The sequence below is a fragment of the Rana temporaria genome, chromosome 2, assembly GCF_905171775.1.
Source record: "Rana temporaria chromosome 2, aRanTem1.1, whole genome shotgun sequence".
Lineage (NCBI taxonomy): Eukaryota > Metazoa > Chordata > Amphibia > Anura > Ranidae > Rana > Rana temporaria.
In genome coordinates this window covers 47,855,375-47,876,188 of record NC_053490.1, presented here as the reverse complement: position 1 = coordinate 47,876,188, position 20,814 = coordinate 47,855,375, and the positions used below count along the sequence as shown (strand labels likewise).

General features: G+C 43.1%; 1 protein-coding gene across 1 annotated transcript; it reads right to left on the bottom strand.

Annotated features, from left to right (window-relative positions):
• Positions 1 to 688: 688 nt before the first annotated feature.
• Positions 689 to 3,127, bottom strand: FUT4 (fucosyltransferase 4). The gene has a single exon (XM_040340166.1). The coding sequence runs from the start codon at positions 2,294 to 2,296 to the stop codon at positions 1,205 to 1,207; it is 1,092 nt and encodes a 363-aa protein (XP_040196100.1). The 5' UTR covers positions 2,297 to 3,127; the 3' UTR covers positions 689 to 1,204.
• Between the last annotated feature and the right edge of the window lie 17,687 nt (positions 3,128 to 20,814).

The window sequence follows — 20,814 nt, the reverse complement described above, 5'->3', positions numbered from 1 at the left end:
AAAAAAAATTGTACCTTTACAACCCCTTTAAAGCAGGAGTTCACCGTAAAAAAATGTTTTAACCTTAGATGGATGCTCATTTTGTCTAGGGGAATCGGCTAGTTTTTTTAAAATCGAACCTGTACTTACCGTTTTAGAGAGCGATCTTCTCCGCCGCTTTCGAGTATGGGCTGCGGGACTGGGCGTTCCTATTTTGATTGACAGTCTTCCGAAAGGCTTCCGACGGTCGCATCCATCGCGTCACGAGTAGCCGAAAGAAGTCGAACGCCTGCGCACCGACGTTCGGCTACTTTCGGAAAATCGTGACGCAATGGATGCGACCGTCGGAAGCCTTTCGGAAGACTGTCAATCAAATTAGGAACGCCCAGTCCCGCAGCCCATACCCGGAAGCGGCGGAGAAGATGCATCTCTGAAACGGTAAGTACTGCTTCGATTTTAAAAAAAACTAGCCGATTCCCCTAAACAAAATGAGCAGGAATCTAAGGTTAAAAATCGTAATTTCCGGGTGAACCTCCACTTTAAGAAAGGCAGCTGAAGATTAGTATTACTCTAGCTTGGCTGACAAACATCTCCAACACCCCCTCCCTAACACTATATTTGAAAAATCATTCTCTTGTGAAACTTCAGCATATGTGTTGACGACTCCCATTAAAATCTCTTTTACATAAAATGAGTTATGAAAATGATGTCATTTATGCATAGTGGTCCTTTAAAGCTTTCAAGTAATTTGTTACAATGTCACAAACATTAACAGTCATATTTTCTTTATGGCATATTCATTCATTCATTAAAAAAAATATAATAATTTAGCCACAAAATAACTTACTTTTGAAAATCTTAAGTTAAAAACACATCCGTTATAAATCACAAATGCATAAATAGAAATAAAAATAAAAATGCGTCACTGAACCTGAAGACATTAAGTTACTTTAACAGTTATCAATAAAAGAGATATTTTTCGTCCACTTCACGAAAAAAAAAAAAATATTTGAGTTCCTATTCAAGCATGATGGGTCCACTGTGCAAAACATGCCAAGAAATGTGTTTGGTTAGGGAACTGTATCGTGTTTGTAGTTTGGTCTGTGCTTGAGACTATGTTCTCCCATGCAGTGGAACAGAGCTTTAAATCTGATGTCAGCAATTTTTTTTTATGAAACAATGGAGCCTATGCAATTTCACAGCTTCTCATTAATCAGAAGTGTTGTCAACTTTCAAACCATCCTGCAAGATCTGTTACCGTTCGATGCTGACTTCCACCTGCCTTCACAGTTTCGCAGGCTGTGCAATAATGTTCGTCCCAAAACGAGGTCACGTGAACATCGTACCTCTTCCTCCACGTGAAATACCTCCGGTACATGTGCATGTTTTTATCCAAATATTTCAAGTACATGGCAAGCTTGCGGGGACTTGAGAAGTCATCCACGTGGATGAAGGAGTTTCGTGGGATGAACATCTCATAGTTGTACCGACTAGGGCCCATGACAATAGGGACCGCGCTAGACTTGAAGGCGTTCCGCCATAGTTTTTCTGTGATATAATCTGTGTGCAGTGAATTCTCGAAGGCGAGGTAAAATTTATATTCCGACACAGTTTTTACAATGTTATCCTGTTTCAAATCTATCCCGTAGTGCCCAAAGATATCGATATCTATGTACTCCCTCAGTTGGTTGTAATACTGAACTCTTTCGTGGTCCTCGTTCCAGTTGCTTATAACCCACGCCACCAACTTTTTCTTCCGTGGGAGTATTATTTTTGAGCGTTTCCTGGAAAATAAATAGCCGTATGGCACAAATATATCTGAGTCTACTCTATAGGACATGGTCCAGTTGAATATTCCACTTAGGGAGGACAACCAAGAGGAATGTGACGGAGATTCAAAGTTCATCCAGATCCATTTCTGGGAAGGTAAGCGTTTTTCGAAAGGAAAATCCTCAAAGTCTCCAATGTCCCGGTGATGGAACAAGATGGTGTCAGCCTCTTGCACAAGGCTCCTGTTGGTGGTTAGGTGACAACCGGTGATGTTGAAAAGGACGCGGCAGTCTCCAAGCCGTCTCAGTTTGCCAAAGGGCTCGTACCAGATTAGGAGAGTCACCTGTGTTGGTGGAGAAGACGTTCCCCACAGCAAGGAAAAATCCACAGGACTTTGCAATAAATCCTGTGTACATGCATATACAAAAAGTACCGTGCAGATCAAACTGGCTGCAAGAATCTGTGACTTAACAGCCCTCCAGCGTGCCCTCCAACAAGGTCTCCATCCTCGTAGTTTTGGGAAAAACATGAAACTGTCTCCTTTCATCCTTGCCTATATAATGCAACATGAACAAACATTAGATGCCGTAGGTCTACCGTCGGTGCCCAGGCACAGCGGTCAGCAGTGGCCATAAATGCCTCTGTATTCAGCAATACAAAAAAAAGTCAATTTATTTTTTCTTTTCTTTCTTTTTTTCCCAGCAGGTTTAAGAAGTTTGAAAGACAGACAAAAGCAACGGGAATGTAAATCGGTTCAACAAGTCTAATCAGCATGCACGTTCTGACACTTGTTACAAGTCACTCCATGGGGTCGCCTGTCCTGGGGTTGCATTATATTCTTGTACTGCCTGAAAATTTCCTTGCGTCGCGGAGAACTGGAACTCACCAAAAAGAGATCAACCTCAAGACATCGAGAGCAGTCGGCTTCCTCATTTACGGGCAGCAAGAGGAGAAGACGTGGTTGTGTGATTTCCATGCGGGCATCGTTTTACTTTCAGCCTGTCGCAGATGCAATTCAAATTCAGCTCTCCACACCCCTCGGGCAGCCTCACTGCATGCTTGTGAAGTCCTCTGATTTCTGTGTGTGTCCCTCTTGTCACTGCACTTCGTCTCTATCTCTGCCACAGACATCCCCTTCATGACCTGAACTTAGTACAGAGGAGAACACTCATAGCCTTGTGCTACAGAAGAATTCCTCTCTTTGCTCGACCAGCAAAGCCACACAGCTCCACATCATCAGTCGGTCACACCTCCAGTGATGTCATCTGTCACTCAGGAAGTTCCCTGAGAAACCTGAGATGGACTTAAAGGGGACAATCAGAGCCTTGGACTTAGCCGATTCTCTGCCCAAGGAAAAATAACCCCTTCCCTGCTGTGCAGGAGACGCGGGGACGGAAGGAGCAATGATGCTAGAGAGCCAGCAGAGGGAAGCAGACTGCACATCCTGATAACCTGGAATGCAGCTTTGACTTTATATGACGAAGGATTATTCTGATCAAAGAGGAACGAGTGCAGCTATATAAAGGGCAGTAATCCATAGCCGGCGGCTAACTCCCAACTCTCTGACTTTGCAGGGACATCCCTCATTTGGAACCAATTACCTCTTGAATATTATTACTCATTGTAGGTACTCCTCACTTAACGACCATGTTTTGTTCCAAAGGCCAGGTAGTTAAACTGGTTGTTAAACGAGGAGCAACAAGTAATCAATATTTTAACCACTTAAGGACCTTGCCTGTTTTTCAGAATCGGTGTTTACAAGTTTATAACAGTTTTTTTTTCTAGAAAATTACTTAGAACCCCCAAACATTTTATATTGTTTTTTTTTTCTTACTTAGAACCCCCAAACATTTTATATTGTTTTTTTTTTAACACCTTAGAGCATAACATGGCGGTCATTGCAATACTTTTTGTCACACCGTATTTGCGCAGTGGTCTTACAAGCGCACTTTTTTTGCGAAAAAAATCACTTTTTTAATTAAAAAATAAGACAACAATAAAGTTAGCCCAATTTTTTTTTATATTGTGAAAGATAATGTTGGGCCGAGTAAATTGATACCCAACATGTCGCGCTTTAAAATTGCACCCGCTCGTGGAATGGCATCAAACTTTTACCCTTAAAAATCTCCGTAGGCGACATTTAAAAAATTCTATAGGTTGCATCTTTTGAGTTACAGAGAAGGTCTAGGGCTAGAATTATTGCTCTCGCTCTAATGATTGCGGCGATACCTCACTTGTGTGGTTTGAACACCGTTTTCATAAAGTTCCCACTGTCAGAATACAGTAGCGCAACCTGAATGTGTTGATGGGGTGTCAAGCTATTTTCTTTCCTTTAATCTGTGGTTGAACGAAAGAAAATTGCATAATGTGTGGCCTGCTTTAGGCTTCATGTACATACAGCCTACTTTGACCGCCGGCCGTGGGAAAACGAAACAAAATTGTGCCTCAATTTTGCCATGTTTTTGCCTCGGTTTGGGGCCGACGGTCAAAACATTCCTATCCTGAATGCGATTCTTTCACCAGAGTTTAGGAGCTGCTGCGGTTAGGGGAGCTTCAACCTCCCTCCCCTGAACACAGAAGAATCGCACCACTCAGGATAGGAACGTTTTATTGAAATACAGATACAGCTGCGCTTGGATGACCAGGTTTAGGGCCCTTTCACACGTACGGACCGTATGTCCACGTTTTCATCCGTCCGTTTGCGGATGAAAACGGGACATACATGGGTCCCTATGTGATTACGGGTGTCAGCGGATGAACATCCGCTGACACCCGTAATTTGTCCGCCTCTGCAAAGATCCGCATTTGCGGACGGAAGAAATCCTATTTTTCTTCCGTCTGCCGGATCGGATCGGATGAACACGGACATACGGTCCGTGTTCGTCCGATCCCCCATAGGGGAGAGTGTGCGGGGGACCGCCCTGTCAGCTGCCAGCTCAGCGGGGATTTTACGGAGGATCCCCGCTAAGCTTTGCGGACACACGGAGCGGATCATTACTGATCCGCTCCGTGTGAAAGGGCCCTAAATCTTTCATGCAGTTGTCTGGCAGAAGATAGTCAGATGTTTATGGGTCTGGCTCCGGCTCTGTGTTTGGCCAGTGTCAGTGCACCCACCAACCAGCCCATGCTCCAGCACCGCTCAGATAAATCAGTCTATTGCCTGTTAACATGCAAATATTTGCGCAAATATTTTCAACAAAAAATTTGATGATACCATCAGTGACTATATAAAATTTAGTATAAAAGTCCTGAAACATTGTGTTTCCTTCTCCTTCAATTTTTATCTTCATGGCAGTCAAAAAAGGATTGTGGAGGTAACCACACTACTCATTAGAAAATGGAAAACAATCATTTGTAAACAAAATTTTCCAGTGTATTGGTTAGCTTATTGTGACACTAATGCCCTGTACACACGGTCGGAAAATCCATTCGTCTGTATGGAATTCCAACAGAAAAAAAAAACACGCATGCTCGGAAACAATACGACGCATGCTCGGAAGCATTGAACTTCATTTTTCTCAGCTCGTCGTGGTGTTGTACGTCACCGTGTTCTTGGCAGTCGGAATTTGGTGTGACCATGTGTATGCAAGCCAAGCTTGAGCGGAATTCCGTTGGAAAAACCATCCGATTTTTTTCCAACGGAAAATCTGTTTGTGTGTAAGCGGCATTAGGCCTCGTTTACATACGTGTACTTAAACATACATCCGCGCAAAAGGGCCGTGTGAACAATGCCTAAACAATATCTTTATTCTCTGGTCATGTACACTGCTCTATGCACACTACAAATCCCATAGTCCATAGTCCATCTCAGAGAGGGTGGCTACGTTCCAACATACAGTGGGACCATGTAGAACAAATGTAGTCACCTTTTAAAGTGGTAGTAAACCCAGTTACACCACTTTTACCTACAGATAAGCCTATAACAAGATTTACCTGTAGGTACCTTGAATATCTCATAAACTTGCACCGTTTAAGAGATATTCAGTATATGCGCTGCAGCCGACATATTTGACGCATGCGCACTGAAGAAACAGGTTGGTGCCGTTTCTTCAGGAGTCGTGCCGTGACCGGCGGCTCCTACGTGCATGCACATTTACGAAGGGAAGGAGTGTTGCTCTAATTTGGACTTTAGAGGGAAATATTACTCTGGGAGTCAAAGACGTAATTAAGTAGAAAAATAGTATAGTTTATTCAATAACACATTGGAGATAAAAGTTTGTGGTGCAGCAAAATATACAGGATGCAGTGGGGGATATGCATAAAGTACAATACAATGAGACACAACCACAATTCTGTAGTATGGATGGTACAACAGAAATAATCAGCCGCGTTTTGAGTTTGCCAATAATTGTTCTCTTCTTCAGGGGGAGGTGGTTGAACACAGGATGAAAAAGCGTCTAAAATTAATAAAAGACAGGTATAAGAATATACGTATTGTAAAAGCAGGCAGTTATACAATTCATCAATGATTCCACTGACCATGTAATTATGCATAGACAACCAGTCATTTTGTATCCATGTGGATACAAAATGACTGGTTGTCTATGCATAATTACATGGTCAGTGGAATCATTGATGAATTGTATAACTGATTGACCTTCTGCCTACTTTTACAATACGTATATTCTTATACCTGTCTTTAAATAATTATAGACGCTTTTTCATCCTGTGTTCAACCGCCTACCCCTGAAGAAGAGAACAATTATTGCCAAACTCGAAACGTGCCGGATTATTTCTGTTGTACCATGACTATAGTATAACAGATGTCCAAATGGACCAACCTTATTACCTTTAAAACCACCCAACCTTCTTCCCATTAACTGGAGACCACACCATCTTTGTTGGGTAAAATATAGGTCGTAGCAGCCTGCTTTTATTAAAGGTAATAATAGTTTAACATTTTCTTAAAGTAGAACACACCTGTCACACTAACTGAACTGACGTTGGTCTCCACAGGCAAAAGGCCTCTAACTGTAAACACTAAGTATATATATAAACATATATATACATATAAATAACTTCTCTATAGCACTGCGGTCTCTCGTGCCCTTCTGACTGGCCTCAAGCCGATGCTGGCTCAAAGACCCTCCCGACCGCAGTGCTCCATATTCATTCCCTCCGGTTAACCTCCGTTATCTGGGCACCATCATATCCACTGTCACCGACAGGTCTTAAAACACTTCTTTTAAACGGCTCTTCCTTCACCCGCAGAGACCAAACCACGCTGCCACGACAAAAATTTTGCAACCTTTGGATGACAAAAGCACACACAAACAACACAAAACGCCACAATACAGACAAACACCTTGGCAAACATAAAATGAAAGAAACCAAAATTAGGGGAGGGTGGGTGGGAACTTTCCTCCGCGCTGTGCTTACCCAGGGGGCGGGGACTTAAACTTTTATAGACTTCTCTCTCCGCCCCCCGCCCCCTGGACAGCCAATCATTAATTTTTTGTTCCCCTGTTCACATAGTCATGTGGCCCTACTCCGATTCCCTTCGGTCCTAGCTCCGGGCTGTCTTCCATACTACAGAATAGTGGTTGTGTCACATTGTATTGTACTTTATGCTTATCCCCCACTGCATCCTGTATATTTTGCTGTACAAACTTGAATCTCCAATTTGTTATTGAATAAACTACTATTTTTCTACCTTTTTTTTTTACGTTTTTTATTGAACAATGTACATATTAAACATAGTATTGCATGTTATATGCAATACGGAGATGAGCATAGTACATAGTAAAGTCACTATCATAAAAAGATGCATTAAGGCTAGGTGCATATACAATGAAAATAACAAATACAACAACTGGTGGAAGGAGTAATTCCTTGTACACACGATCGGAATTTCCAATGAAAAAAGTCAGATGGAATTTTTTCATGGGATATTTTGACCGTGTGTGGGCCCCATCAGATTTTTTTCGGAGTTTAGAAATAGAACATGATTTATTTTTTTCCAATGGAAATTTCGATCGTCTGTGTGGAACTCCGCCGGAGAAAAAAACACGCATGCTCAGAATCAAGTTGACGCATGGTCAGAAGCATTGAACTTTATTTTTCTCGGCTCGTCGTAGTGTTTTACGTCACCGTGTTTTGGACGGTCGGAATTTGGTCTGACAGTATGTATGCAAGACAGCTTAAACAGAATTCCGACGGAAAATTTGATCGGATTTTATCACATCGGAAATTTCGATCGTGTGTACACGGCATAAGGCATCGATGCTAGTACATTCATGAACTTCTACCCTGGGCTGAGTCGTGGCAACGTTTTTATTTACGACCTGTATGCGGGGTCTGTGCATGTTTCCGCAGCCTTGAGCCACCTGTCACAGATTTTGTTGTACTTATCAGGATATCCTCTGTTGATGTATATGAACTTTTTGTAGGGTAGAGTGTTATTCACGTCTATTTTCCAATCGTTGACTATTATTCTACTTAATTACGTCTTTGACTCCCAGAGTAATATTGCCTTCTAAAGTCCCAATTAGAGGAACACTCCTTCCCTTCGTAAATGTGTCTAGTTCAGGGGTATGGGCAATATATTTCTCTTATTCTGGATAACCAGCACCAATCAGTACATTTTTCGACACGCATGAACGAGAGTGACGTCATTGTGGATTCGGCCAATCATTGCTCCGGAACCACAAACCCAGATATAACTCTGGTGGAAGACGTCCGCATGTACTCGGAGGGCCGACGTCGATCCAGGGCATCCTTTTAAGGTAAGTATTTCACAATGAGCTGGTATGCGATGCATACTAGCTCAACAAGTTTTGTCTTTGCAGGGTTTTTTTTTCAAGGTTTACAACCTCTATAACAGGAAGTCAGCAACTAAAAAATTTAATTTGGAGATGACTGAAAGCAATATAAGGGGTTTTTATGAGTCAAGAATATATACTCAAGTAGATTTTTTTTAAACCAGAGTATAGTGTTACTTTATGGGCATTCTTATTTACTGTACAGAAGTAGGAAGAGTAGATGCAACCTCTATTGAAATTCAAGCAAGGTAAGTATACTTCATAATGACATAGCACCAACATATTTTGTGGTGTTTTACAGTTCAGAATATCTCTAAATAGTCATGAAAGGTACAATGGAATGCAAGAAAAAGAATACAAACAAAAGGCTGAGAGGGTTCCTACCAGCATGAGATAACATTCCAAGATAATGGGGTCGGGAATGATCTTTACACACTGCTGAAAAGGCAAAGTAGGAGTGAGGCTGCATTCACACCTAGGCGTAGGCAATAGCGTCGTTTTCCGGCGTTTTTTTTAGGCGTTTTTTTCGCGCGTATTCATGCTAATATGCGCGTTTGCATACAGCGTTGTCCGACGTTTTTGTACTTAGACGTTTTTTTTTTAGCCAATAGGAAAAACTATCATCTTTTCATCACTTGTTGCTATGTTGGTAGATTTTTTTAATCTTCTGCATGGGCGACAAGTTCTATTGACAAAACGCCCGTAGCAAACGCTTGTTGTCGCGCAATACGCGCGTATCTGGCGTTTTACATTGATTTCAATGGAAAACCAAAAACGCTCAAATACGCGCATATCGCGCGTATTGCGCGACAAAAAAGGGTCCGGAACTTCTTTTGACTACAGGCGATGCGCGTTAGGCGCATCAGCGTGCAGATGTGAACCATCCCCATTGACTAACATTGTATTTTGTCCCTCTGGCGTTTGTTCGCGTCGCGCTACATGCGACAAAACGCGAAGGTGTGAATGGGGTCTGAAGCCTACCGCAACTAATCAGCTATTAAAGTAGGTGTAAACCCAATCACTAAAATGCAATTTAAAGATAAAATCTAGGTATGGTAAATTTAGATTAAATTAACACGTTAAAGCTTAAAGTGATGCTAAAGGGTATTTTTGGGGCGTTAAAATAAAAAAAAAGAGTCTATACTTACCTGCTCTGTGCAATGATATTGCATGGAAAGATCCCTTACCTCCACTTTTGGTAGTCACTTGCTGGCGCTGTCTGCTACTCCCTCCTCTGAGTGCCTCCTCAGCAAGCTGGGTGCTATGGAGGCACCCAATGCAGGCACGCTCCCAAGCTGGGCTGTGCATGTCTATAAACACACACAGATCTGGTAAGCCGTGCCCTTGCTCCCTCCTCACAGGAGTTTTTATCTGACAGCAGCAGGAGCCTATGGCTCCCACTGCCTCCAGTATCTCCCGTGAGACCAGGAAGTGAGGGGAGTGGTTTGTGCAGACAGGGCAGCGCTGGAACAGAAACAGGAGTCAGATAAGTACTTAGGAATGGGGGTGGGTAGAACAGGTAGTGGGGCATTTTTACCCTAATGCAAGGAATGCGTTTAGGTAACACACAAAAAAAAAAACATTTGACTTTTGAACCATTTTACAGCTGGATTCCAGTTATGACTATTTTTGGATAGGTACAATGGTCCGACTGTGCGATACCTGAAGCCTTCTACAGCGATTTCCAGTTTTCACAGGGATCTGCCAGGTATGGCACATGCATAGTTGCGATGATCCAAGCTGGACTAATGTAACCATGCAAAATACCCACATCTGGAATTCAGCTTTACGATTTAACATGTAAATGTAATTAAAAAAAAGTAATTTTCAATATTTAAAAATTTGCAGCTTACATTAAAATACTACTGATTCTGCAAAGAAAGTACTTGTCCAGGCACTTCCAGTAATAGGGGGACAACGTATTGTTCCCGCTTTGATATCGTGCTCCTTTGTTGCCCTCCTTTAAATAGAGACTGCAAGTGGCTTCAAAGAGGCTATAGGAGATCAACATCACTGAGATGCTACACAGGATGAAAAAAATGTGAAAACAATGGCAATTGTGTATGATACACAGGGCGTTGGAAAACGAAATGTCATTGATTAGGCTTTTACTTTTACTTCAATAAGATCTGGTTCGCTGGTTCATTAATATTTACAGCATCTATTTTTATTGATGTTGATAGATGTAGGAGTCTGTCATTGCATGAAAATTAGGTATTTATTCATGGAAAATTGATGGCATATCTGTTTTCTGTCCACAATGTTGGCAGCTTAGCTGATGATATGGCAAGGATGGATCTTTTCTATATAAAAATTTTGCACCAATACATATTACCTTTATCGAGCAGATCAGAACATTGAGAGATAAGCCAGTGAAAGATGAGAGATGAGCAAAACGATGTGAAAATTCTGAACTTCTGATCTTGCCTTTGAATGAGTTTTATCAATTATAATGAATACTTTGGCACAGCATTGTCCGATCTGTGAAAAGTCACACGGGTCACGAATTTTCCCAATTTGTATTCATGAGCTGGAATTCGATGAATAGTACGGTAAGTCTGCATATTCAGGAGAATTCAAAAATTGTCTTCAGATTGGCCAGAATCGATGACCGGAGTTCCAGTCATTTGTTTGTTTTACAAAAAGTGTATGACTTTTAAGAACAGCCATTCACCTGTGCCATGGTCCAGCGGTGTACTCACCACAGCTGTGTTCTCCCTGAGTCCTACCTTAGTGGCGTCACCGTCTCTACTATAGGCACCCGGCTGTGATAGCTTGCGGCTTCACAGCCGGGTGCCCAGCGTGCATGTGCGAGCGGTGCAGCTGTCTGTGACTGGCCTCGAAGTCTTCTAGGACCTGTCATATGTCCCAGAAGACTTTGGGACGGAGAGCTTCTGTTTTCGGTCAACTAGGCCCAAAAGCTCTGTTTCACAAACAGGAGCCGGGAAGGAGGCCTTAAAGCAGAAGTTCCACTTTTGGGTGGAACTCCACTTTAAAGAGCTTGCAATCTAAGGTCCCTATGCCACATGCATACACATACCAGGGACAATTTATGTTGGCCACACACTGAGGCCCCGTACACACGTCCGAGGAACTCGACGTGCCAAACACATCGAGTTCCTCGTCGAGTTCAGTGTTGAAGCCGCCGAGGATCTCGGCGGGCCAACTTTCCTCATTGAACAACGAGGAAATAGAGAACATGTTCTCTATTTGGCCCGACAAGTTCCTCGTCGGCTTCCTCGCTGAAAAGTGTACACACGACCGAGTTTCTCGGCAGAATCCAGCTCCGATCGAGTTTCTGGCTGAATTCTGCCGAGAAACTCGGTCGTGTGTACGGGGCCTGATAGTTTTTTCATTCAGTCATTCAAACTGATTCCTCCATCCACACTACACAGTCTTCCAGACAGTGTGGATGGAGTCATATGCAGTGCCGGCTATTGTATTCTAAAAAAGCTGCTGGTGGTGGTATCAGAAAACTCAAACAGCAGGTGCTTATTTTTCACCCAGCTCCTTCAATTTTTTAATCCAAGGATGTTGGGCGGAAGAAGTCAGAGTTCCATCAGGAACTGGCTAAAATTCACCCTGTGTATGGCCAACTTTAGATAGGAGCCAGTTTGAGGAAACCCACGCAAACATAGGGAGAACATGCAAACTCCATGCTTCGTGCTCTAAGGAGTGCTAACCACTAAGGCTGACCATACATGGTGCAAATTTGACAGTGCTGATGCAGGAATCGCTCCTGCCAAGCAATTGTCTAAGCTTGGTACATTCAGCCTGCCAATCAACGGTTCAAATCTCGGCCGGTTCAGCAGGCACCGCGGCCAACCTTAGCCAATTGGAGTCTAATGATGTTAAAGTCAGTGTTGATGGGGGAATTCCTCCCAGAGAGCTATTTTGTTATCCTTTTGGGGAGGGGGGAGGGGGCTGTGAGGAGACGTCACCTAATTAGCAAATAGAGTCCCCCTGTGTGGACACTCAGTATAAATACAGCTGTTCTGTGAAGACATCCGAGTTTTTTTTAGAGAACCTTAGTGAGCAAACAGCATCATGAAGGCCAAGGAACACACCAGGCAGGTCAAGGATAAAGTTGTGGAGAAGTTTAAAACAGGGTTAGGATATAAAAAAAGATCCCAAGCTATGAACATCTCAATCCTTCATCCAAAAATGGACAGAGTATGGCACAACTGCAAACCTACCAAGACATTGCGTTCCATTGCTCAGCGGCAATCATCATTGCCTGTAATGATGAACATGCCCCCACATTGGACACAACCACCGGCAGGTTCGTGCATTGCTGTGACCTCCACTTCTGAAGCTGGAGAAAGGTGTAAAGGCAAGGTTTTTATTTATTTTTTATTTTAAACAAGCACACAGCCATCATAAGCTTAAATATATCTACTGAAAAATGATTTTTTGATTTCTGTTTTTTTCTTTTGAAAATCAGTTTTTATTGTTTCTTGAGTTGAAAAAGAAAAGAAAAAAAAGAGTTGAACAAACTCCAAGTGAAGCAACCTTCACTGGGGAGGTCACTTGCAAAAATGTTACATATATCCTTACAACTAACAACACACTGGGGGTTATTTACTAAAGGCAAATCCACTTTGCACTACAAGTGCAAAGTGCACTTGGAAGTGCAGTCGCTGTAGGTCTGAGGAAAAAAAACTGCATTTTAGCTTGCACATGATTGGATGATAAAATCAGCAGAGCTTCCATTTCAGATCTACCCCTCAGCTTTACAGCGACTGCACTTCCAAGTGCACTTTCAGTGCAATTTCAAGTGCACTTTGCACTTGTAGTTTGCACTTGTAGTGCAAAGTGGATTTGCCTTTCGTAAATAACCCCCAATGTACCTGTGGCCGGCAATACACGGTTCAAATCTTGGCCGGTTCACCAGGAACCGGCTGAGATTCGAACTATTAATGGGCAGGCTGACGAACTAAGATGATCGATCAACTTGGGTACAACCATCCTGCCGGATCGCAAGCAGCTGCTATAGCCGCTAGCGATAATCACTGTCTTCTTCAAGCCAGGACAGCTTCCCCTACCTGCTCCCGCCCCCCCTGCTGGGAGAAGACAGTGTGTCGGAAGGAGGGATTCCCCTGTCAGAACTTTCTGTATTAATGGGAGAATCATTGAAATTTCTTTCCTGCAACCCGTAGTTGCAGGAATGAAATTTGCATCGCCTAAGAAGATGGTTCATGTACTAGTCCAGAGCCTTGTGGGATGTGAAGTAAAGCATCTTCTCATATCCAGGAGAGGGGGGTAACCTCATAAGTAGGGATGGGCTGAAGGACCCATCCACTGCTGCAATTTAGGCACCCTGATGTTAAATTACGACCCTTATGAGTAAGGATGGGCTCAGGCATTTTTTGATCGCAGTCCCAACCCACCTGAGCAATCAGGAAGCCCTCACACTGCCAATCATACACAGTGGGGTATTTTTCAGCCGGCAGCTCCACATACATACGCTGCCTATGATTGGCAGTGTGCAATGAAGGCTTCCTGGCGGGATTGCTCAGGTGGGTTGGGACTACAATCCGAACATGCCTGAGCCCATCCCTACTCAAAAAAATCGTAATTAAAGTGGAGGTTCACCCGGAAATGTTAATTTTTAACATTAGATTGATGCTCATTTTGTCAAGGGGAATCGGGTAGTTTTTTTAAAAACAAAGCAGTACTTACCGTTTTAAAGAGCGATCTTCTCCGCCGCTTCCGGGTATGGGCTGCGGGACTGGGCGTTCCTATTTGATTGACAGTCTTCCGACGGTCGCATCTATCACGTCACGATTTTCCGAAAGTAGCCGATTCCCCTTGACAAAATGAGCATGAATCTAATGTTAAAAACATTTTTTCGGGTGAACTCCCGCTTGAAACATCAGGGTGCCTTATTTACAGCAGTGGATGGGTCCTCCAGCCATCTAGACCATACCTTTTAGGTTCACAACTTCTTTAACACTTCCTTTAAATACTTTTTTTTTAATAAAAATATTAATAATATAATACCCTCTTTACACTTCCGCATTAAATAGAGATTGTCCAAAACAACACACTGAATTGGAGTACACTGGCAAAAGTTCCTGCCAATAGCATTTTGGTGCCTGATCTATATTTTGCCATTCACATCTATTAAAATAAGATCACATATCTGTAAAAAAAAAAAGGTCCTTCATAATTTAAATGCAGCGCACCTAAATTGCATGTTGCAGACATTGCTGCAACTCAAACATCAATACTTGTGTCCTGTTGTGAACCTGCCCTGAGGTTTGACTCAAATCTATGAATTAGAAAGGCCAGAAGTGAAAAACCTGTATAATTTCTAAAATGTCCTATTGTGTCATGAGAGCATTCATGGAAAGCAAACATACCTGACCTTTGATAGGATAACAAAACGTTATTGTATATAGGGTCAAGTCAATAGACCGGTTGTACTGCAGTAGAAAGGGGTGGGTGAGCCATCCTGAGGGTTTGTTCAGGAAGTTTTTTTTGTTCAGGAAGTTTAAAGTCCACATGTAACAACTTCATAAGGAATTCATAGCGTGATATTGCCTTTACTTGTTTAACCTGTAAATATCACGCGACTGTCCTGCCTGAAAGACTAGCAAGGTTTTGTACTTACTAGGCAACTTTTTAAAAGCCCAGATTTATAACATCTTATCAATACTATTATTATGTACCTTTACTTCTTTTTATTCCCATTTATGTCTCATTAGCCCGCAACAGCAGAATCAATAAAAAATTGATTTAGTGACAAATTAAAGTGCATGAATAGCCCAAGCATTTTTATTTTATTTTTGGCTTGAATAGAACAAGGAAAGATTAGAACCTCTGTAAAGTTTAATCTGTGTCCTCGCTGGGTAGGTTAAAGGAGATCTGTGGTCACAGCAAACACGTTCATTTTATAACATCAGAATTGTAATAACAATACAAATAATAATTATTTTGACTGTCTAAAATGAGCTTACTTGAAAAATCTCTTTTCATCTTGTGAGTTCTGCCTGTCTTCTGGCCCCCTCTTTCCACAACTTCCTTGACTCCCTACATGCTTTGCAGCTTCTTCTCAATTTCTATGGACTACATCAGGGTTCGACAAAATCCGGGCGACCGGTCGCAATTGCAACTAGAATTAGCAACCTGGTGCCTGCGGAAGCTTAGTCCTGCAAAAGGCCGCAAAGCCGCGGGCTCAATTACCGTCCAGAGCGGCCCGACGTGATCACGCGCCGGGGGAGATGGGGGCGCACGGAGACACAGGATACCCCATCCTGTGTCTCCGTGCGCCCCCACCTCCCCAACCGTGTGATCGTGGCGGGCCCGCGCTGGGCGGTAATTGAGGCCGTGGCCCTGTCGTGCCGAGCTACATTTTTTTTTTGGATATGTTTGGAAAGTAGAAAATATTGTTCCTTGAATTCTGTGAGACGTAGTCACTATACCCTGTGAGTAAAAAACACTTCAAAAATCGTGCTAGAAAAGATGAGCCAGAGCTACGTCTCACAGAATTTAAGGAACAATATTTTCTACTTTCCAAACATATCCAAAAAAAAATGTAAAATCAAATTTCTTTGTCTCCCCTTCATTGAAACTCCCCTATCAAATTGCTTGGGAGATGGACCTGGGAATGGCCCCTGAGGTGGAGGATTGGCGATCCTGGACTGCACGCCTACACAAGGGCATTATGAATGTTGCCCTGATCGAGGCAGGATACAAGGTTTGTGCGAGCTTATACTTGGTACCAGAACACCTTGCTAAAATGTACCTCTTCTGTTTCAGGGGCTGTGGCCAGGTAGGTTCTGTCCTCCATGTGGGGCGTACCTGCCCCAAAATATGGTGTTTCTGGATACAGGTCCACTCCTTAAAGTGAATGTAAACCCTTACAATCCACTTTTTACTACAAATAAGCCTATAATAAGGCTTACCTATAGCTACCCTGGATATATCCTAAACCTGACCAGTTTTTCGAGATATCCCCTGTATCATCAGCATGTGTCAACGTCATTGGCACATGCGCACTGAAGCAACAGCTCATTTGTCCCGTGTTTCAGCTGACGTGCCGTCATCGCGGCTCCGGACAATCACAGCCCCGGAGCCCACGATACCCGAAAATAACTCCGGGGAGCGATATTGCCGGCTGGACCAGTGTACAGGGACTGCTGCAGTGGCTTCGATCAAAGGTGAGTATTTCATAATGAGCTAGTATGCTATGTATACTAGCTCAATATGCCTTTGTCTTTGTTTTTGTTTTTTGTTTGTTTTTAGTGGAGTGGGTTTGCAACCATTTAAATCTACTCGGTCACTATGGTTAACATATGATTACAAAAAAGCCTCGGATTGCGCCACTCAATTAACCTGTCAATAATATCCCGAGATCCACTCAGACGCTAATACACTACATGTTCTTGGCAGCTAAAATAGCCATTGCCATTGAAAAGCCCTGTGATTGATTTAGCCCTCTTGAAGCGAAAGCTCACCTGGATCATGTTACACGAAAAACTAGTTAGTGTCCTGCAGGATAAACAATCCCTATTTAAAAGGATATGGACCCACTGGCTCTCTCCAAAAACAAGGGGGGGGGGGGGGCAGAGTACATATATTTTCAAAGGAGTTCAGTTTGTGCTTGGAACTCTGCTTTAAGTGTGGTCATTTCAGACAGAGATCTATGTACAGTAAGCATTAGGTTTGTATATAGATCTAGATGGCTCATAATTCCTGGATAATCAGTATACAATCTAATCCCTCTGTTTTACCGCTGTGTTATCTCTATCTCTGTCAATTAATCGCCACTAAATGGATCATAGACATTAGAATGCGGTCTGATCACAGACACAATCTGATTGCCCCCAGGCATCTGTACCGCCCAATGGTCCCTATGCACAAATAATCACAGAGGTTGACTGAGTTCAGGACTATAGACCGCATCAGACAATGCTCCCTGTAGACCCCTCCAGTGGATCAAAGGTTGGTTAAATTACCTGAAAATTGCCTTGTGCCTGGCATTTATTAGGACCTCTGCCAGGTTTAAAATGCTGTGTTTCTTTTACAAAGATTTTCTGCAATTATCTGCCAAGTTGCCATTCTTGTAAGTTCTAAATGTTCCTGATTTCCATTCTTTGAAGATTTCTTCACAAAAATGTTGAAAGCCCGTTGTTGTTTGCTTGTAAAATTCTATTTGTATCAACTACTAATGCTCTTCTTCATTTTTAAATGGGTAATTCATAAAAAAAAAAATATTTTACTTACTGTATATGTGGACTCTGATTATCGAAATCAGTGTTTCTCAACCTTTTTTCAGTCAAGGCACCCTTTAAAATGTTGCACAATCTTGAGGCACTGAAATTCCCCAAAATAAGATGTCACATGGGCAATTCCCATTCCTCAAGAACTGCCAATGATAGTTTGTCTGGCCCAGTGTTTTTGTTCATCTGACTTCCAAAGCAGGTGGTGTCAGCACTGCCTACTTCTTTCCTGATAGATTTCAAAGAACACAGGCCTCTTAACTCCACCCCCAGGCACAGACAGTGAGCAACGAGAAGTTATCAGCATTCAAGATTTTTGATAACATCCAAGAATATTTTTGACTTACCGAACAAAAAAATAAACACCTTTAAAGCGGTTGTAAACCCACTTGTTTGACTTTTGCCTACAGGTAAGCCTATAATAAGGCTTACCTGTAGCTATAAAGAATATCTCCTAAACCTGTACGGTTTAGGAGATATTCCCCTCGCAATGCGCCGCTGATTGCAGCAGCGCATGCGCAGGGGGGATCCTCGACTGAAGGGCCGGCCCCGCCGACCCATGTCGGATTGAAATCTCCCGCGCGCATGCGCGGGAGTGATGTCATTGCCGCTCCAGCCAATCACAGCGCTGGAGCAGCGATACCCGGAAGACACGCTCGGCTCGGCATGGATCAGGTAAGTTCCCTACCTCGTTCCGAGGTAAGTATTTCATAATGAGCTAATATGCAGTGCATACTAGCTCATTATGGCTTTTGCCTTGCAGGTATAAAAAAAATGTATATGCAGGTTTACAACCGCTTTAAAGATATATTTAGCAGGTCGAAAGAGAGGGTATTGCATGACATGCACATATATATGATGGGGGTGGGGTGTTGTTAAGTCCTACAGTATGCAAAAACCAGGTTTATAATATTTGACATTTGCCTAAAGCTACCCATAGACTTAAAATTACACCTACCCCATCCAGCCACCTTAGGCCTACAGTTGGCCCACTCAACAGACCATTGCTTAGGTATATCCCGATCATTATGGTTCTTCCCCAAACACTCTACCTAAGCCTTACACTGCCTAATGCCCTACTCCTTAGCCTTCATAGAATTGGTTGCTGTTTTAGGGCCACTACCTCAGTGGTTTTCAACCTGGGGGTCGGGACACCCTTGGGAGTCAAATGACAATTTTGCCAGGGGTCACTGAATCCTGAGCTGTTTCTGAATCCCACACCGCTCTCCCAGCCCTTTCGTGGCTGCCCAGCAGGGCTGTCCCTGGACCTTGTGGCCACTCAGCCTCTTCCCAGCCGCCCATTCAGTTCATGGCATGGCTGGGGGGCAGAGACTAGATGTCAGCTGGCTGGTGAGGAATGTGAAGTGGGAGGGTCTGGAGGAGACCCTATCTCCTGATTAAGGCATAGCTGTCACTGCTACAGGACACCACAAATTCAGAGACACAGTAAAGCCGGAGACACAGTGAGTAACACTACCTGTGATTATAGTTGCTATTAAAAGTCCCTACTGCAGTTCTCAGATCAGCAGATGACCTTGATCAAGAGCACCTAAGTTGGCTGATCAGAACTCCCCCAAGCACTGCCACTGATCCCACCCCCTCCAGTATTGCAACTGATCCCACCCCCCACCACCACCAAGGAGTAAGAGAATGAGTAAAAATAGAGAATACATCCTTTTGTTAAAAAAAATAAATAGAGAACACATGGGAGATGAAAAAAGGGGAGGAACAAAGAAAAAAGAATAGGAGAAAGAACAAGAAAGATGGCTAGAGAAAGGGATGGGGAAAAAAACAAGAAATTAGGATAGAGCGATAAAAAGGGAAAGAAAGGAGAAGAAAGAGAAAGAGTGGTACATCCTAAAATGTACCATAAGGGGTTTGAAAACTGTGCGAGTGGAAGGGACTCAGGGAGCACTAAATGTCTGTGGGTTAGGGGCACAAATTACTTGTCTTGCCTTGGGTGCTGACAACCCACGTTACAAAAATAATTTTACTGCTAGGGGTCCCCACAACTTGGGAAATTTTATCAAGGGATCACGGCACTAGAAGGTTGAGAAACACTGCACTACCTGATGTCCAGGGCAGAACAGGGCAGGGGAAAGTGGGGAATCTGTCCCTGTGCCAGTATTAATATGGTATGTTAGACTGGTGGTTGGTGGCCATGAGTTGAACTACTTCGCCGTTCAGATGTCTATCAGAGTGGAACCCTCAGTCAGTGACAAATGTTGGACATTATATAGCTATTTGATCACAGCACCTGACAGAGGGAAGTCTTCCAGAACCAACTTCATTTAGAGCTCTGAGTTATCTTGTGAGCGTATGATGATGGAAGATGTGAAAAGGTGTGTAAAATAATATATTTTAGGAACGTTTACCATGTCCACCGATCAGTGCGGTACTATGGCACACTTTGCATTGTACACTTTATTTAGCTCACAGAAATCTGTCTGTATTCTGTAATAGGTTTAGGCTATTTGACCGCGTTTGTCCTTCAGGCTAAAGGTTTATAGCCCTTCCATGCTGGCTGTTCTCATTTTAGACTGACGGCAGTTGGATTTTGCATGTCCACCTGCTTTCTGAGGTTATTTGACAGCCTTAAGCTGCCTATACACTATGGGCCAGATTCAGGTAGATCCGCGTAATTTTCCCCTGGCGTAACCTATCCGATTTACGTTACGCCTCCGCAACTTAGACGGGCAAGTGCTGTATTCTCAAAGCACTTGCTCTGTAAGTTGCGGCGGCGTAGCGTAAATCGGCCGGCGTAAACCCGCCTAATTCAAATTTGGATCAGGGGGGCGTGTTTTATGTAAATGTACTGTGACCCAACGTGATTGACGTTTTTCCCGAACGGCGCTTGCGCTGTCCGTGGAATTTCCCAGTGTGCATTGCTCCAAATTACGCAGCAAGGACGTCATTGGTTTTGACGTGAACGTAAATTACGTCCAGTCCTATTGCCGAACGACTTACGCAAACTATGTAAAAAATTCAAATTTCGTCGCGGGAACGACGGCCATACTTAACATTGGCTGCGCCTCATAGACCCAGGGGTAACTTTACGCCGGAAAAAGCCTAACGTA

Coding starts and splice junctions, on each gene's coding strand:
- FUT4 (XM_040340166.1), bottom strand. CDS start 2,296: ATGAAAGGAGACAGTTTCATGTTTTTCCCAAAACTACGAGGATGGAGA.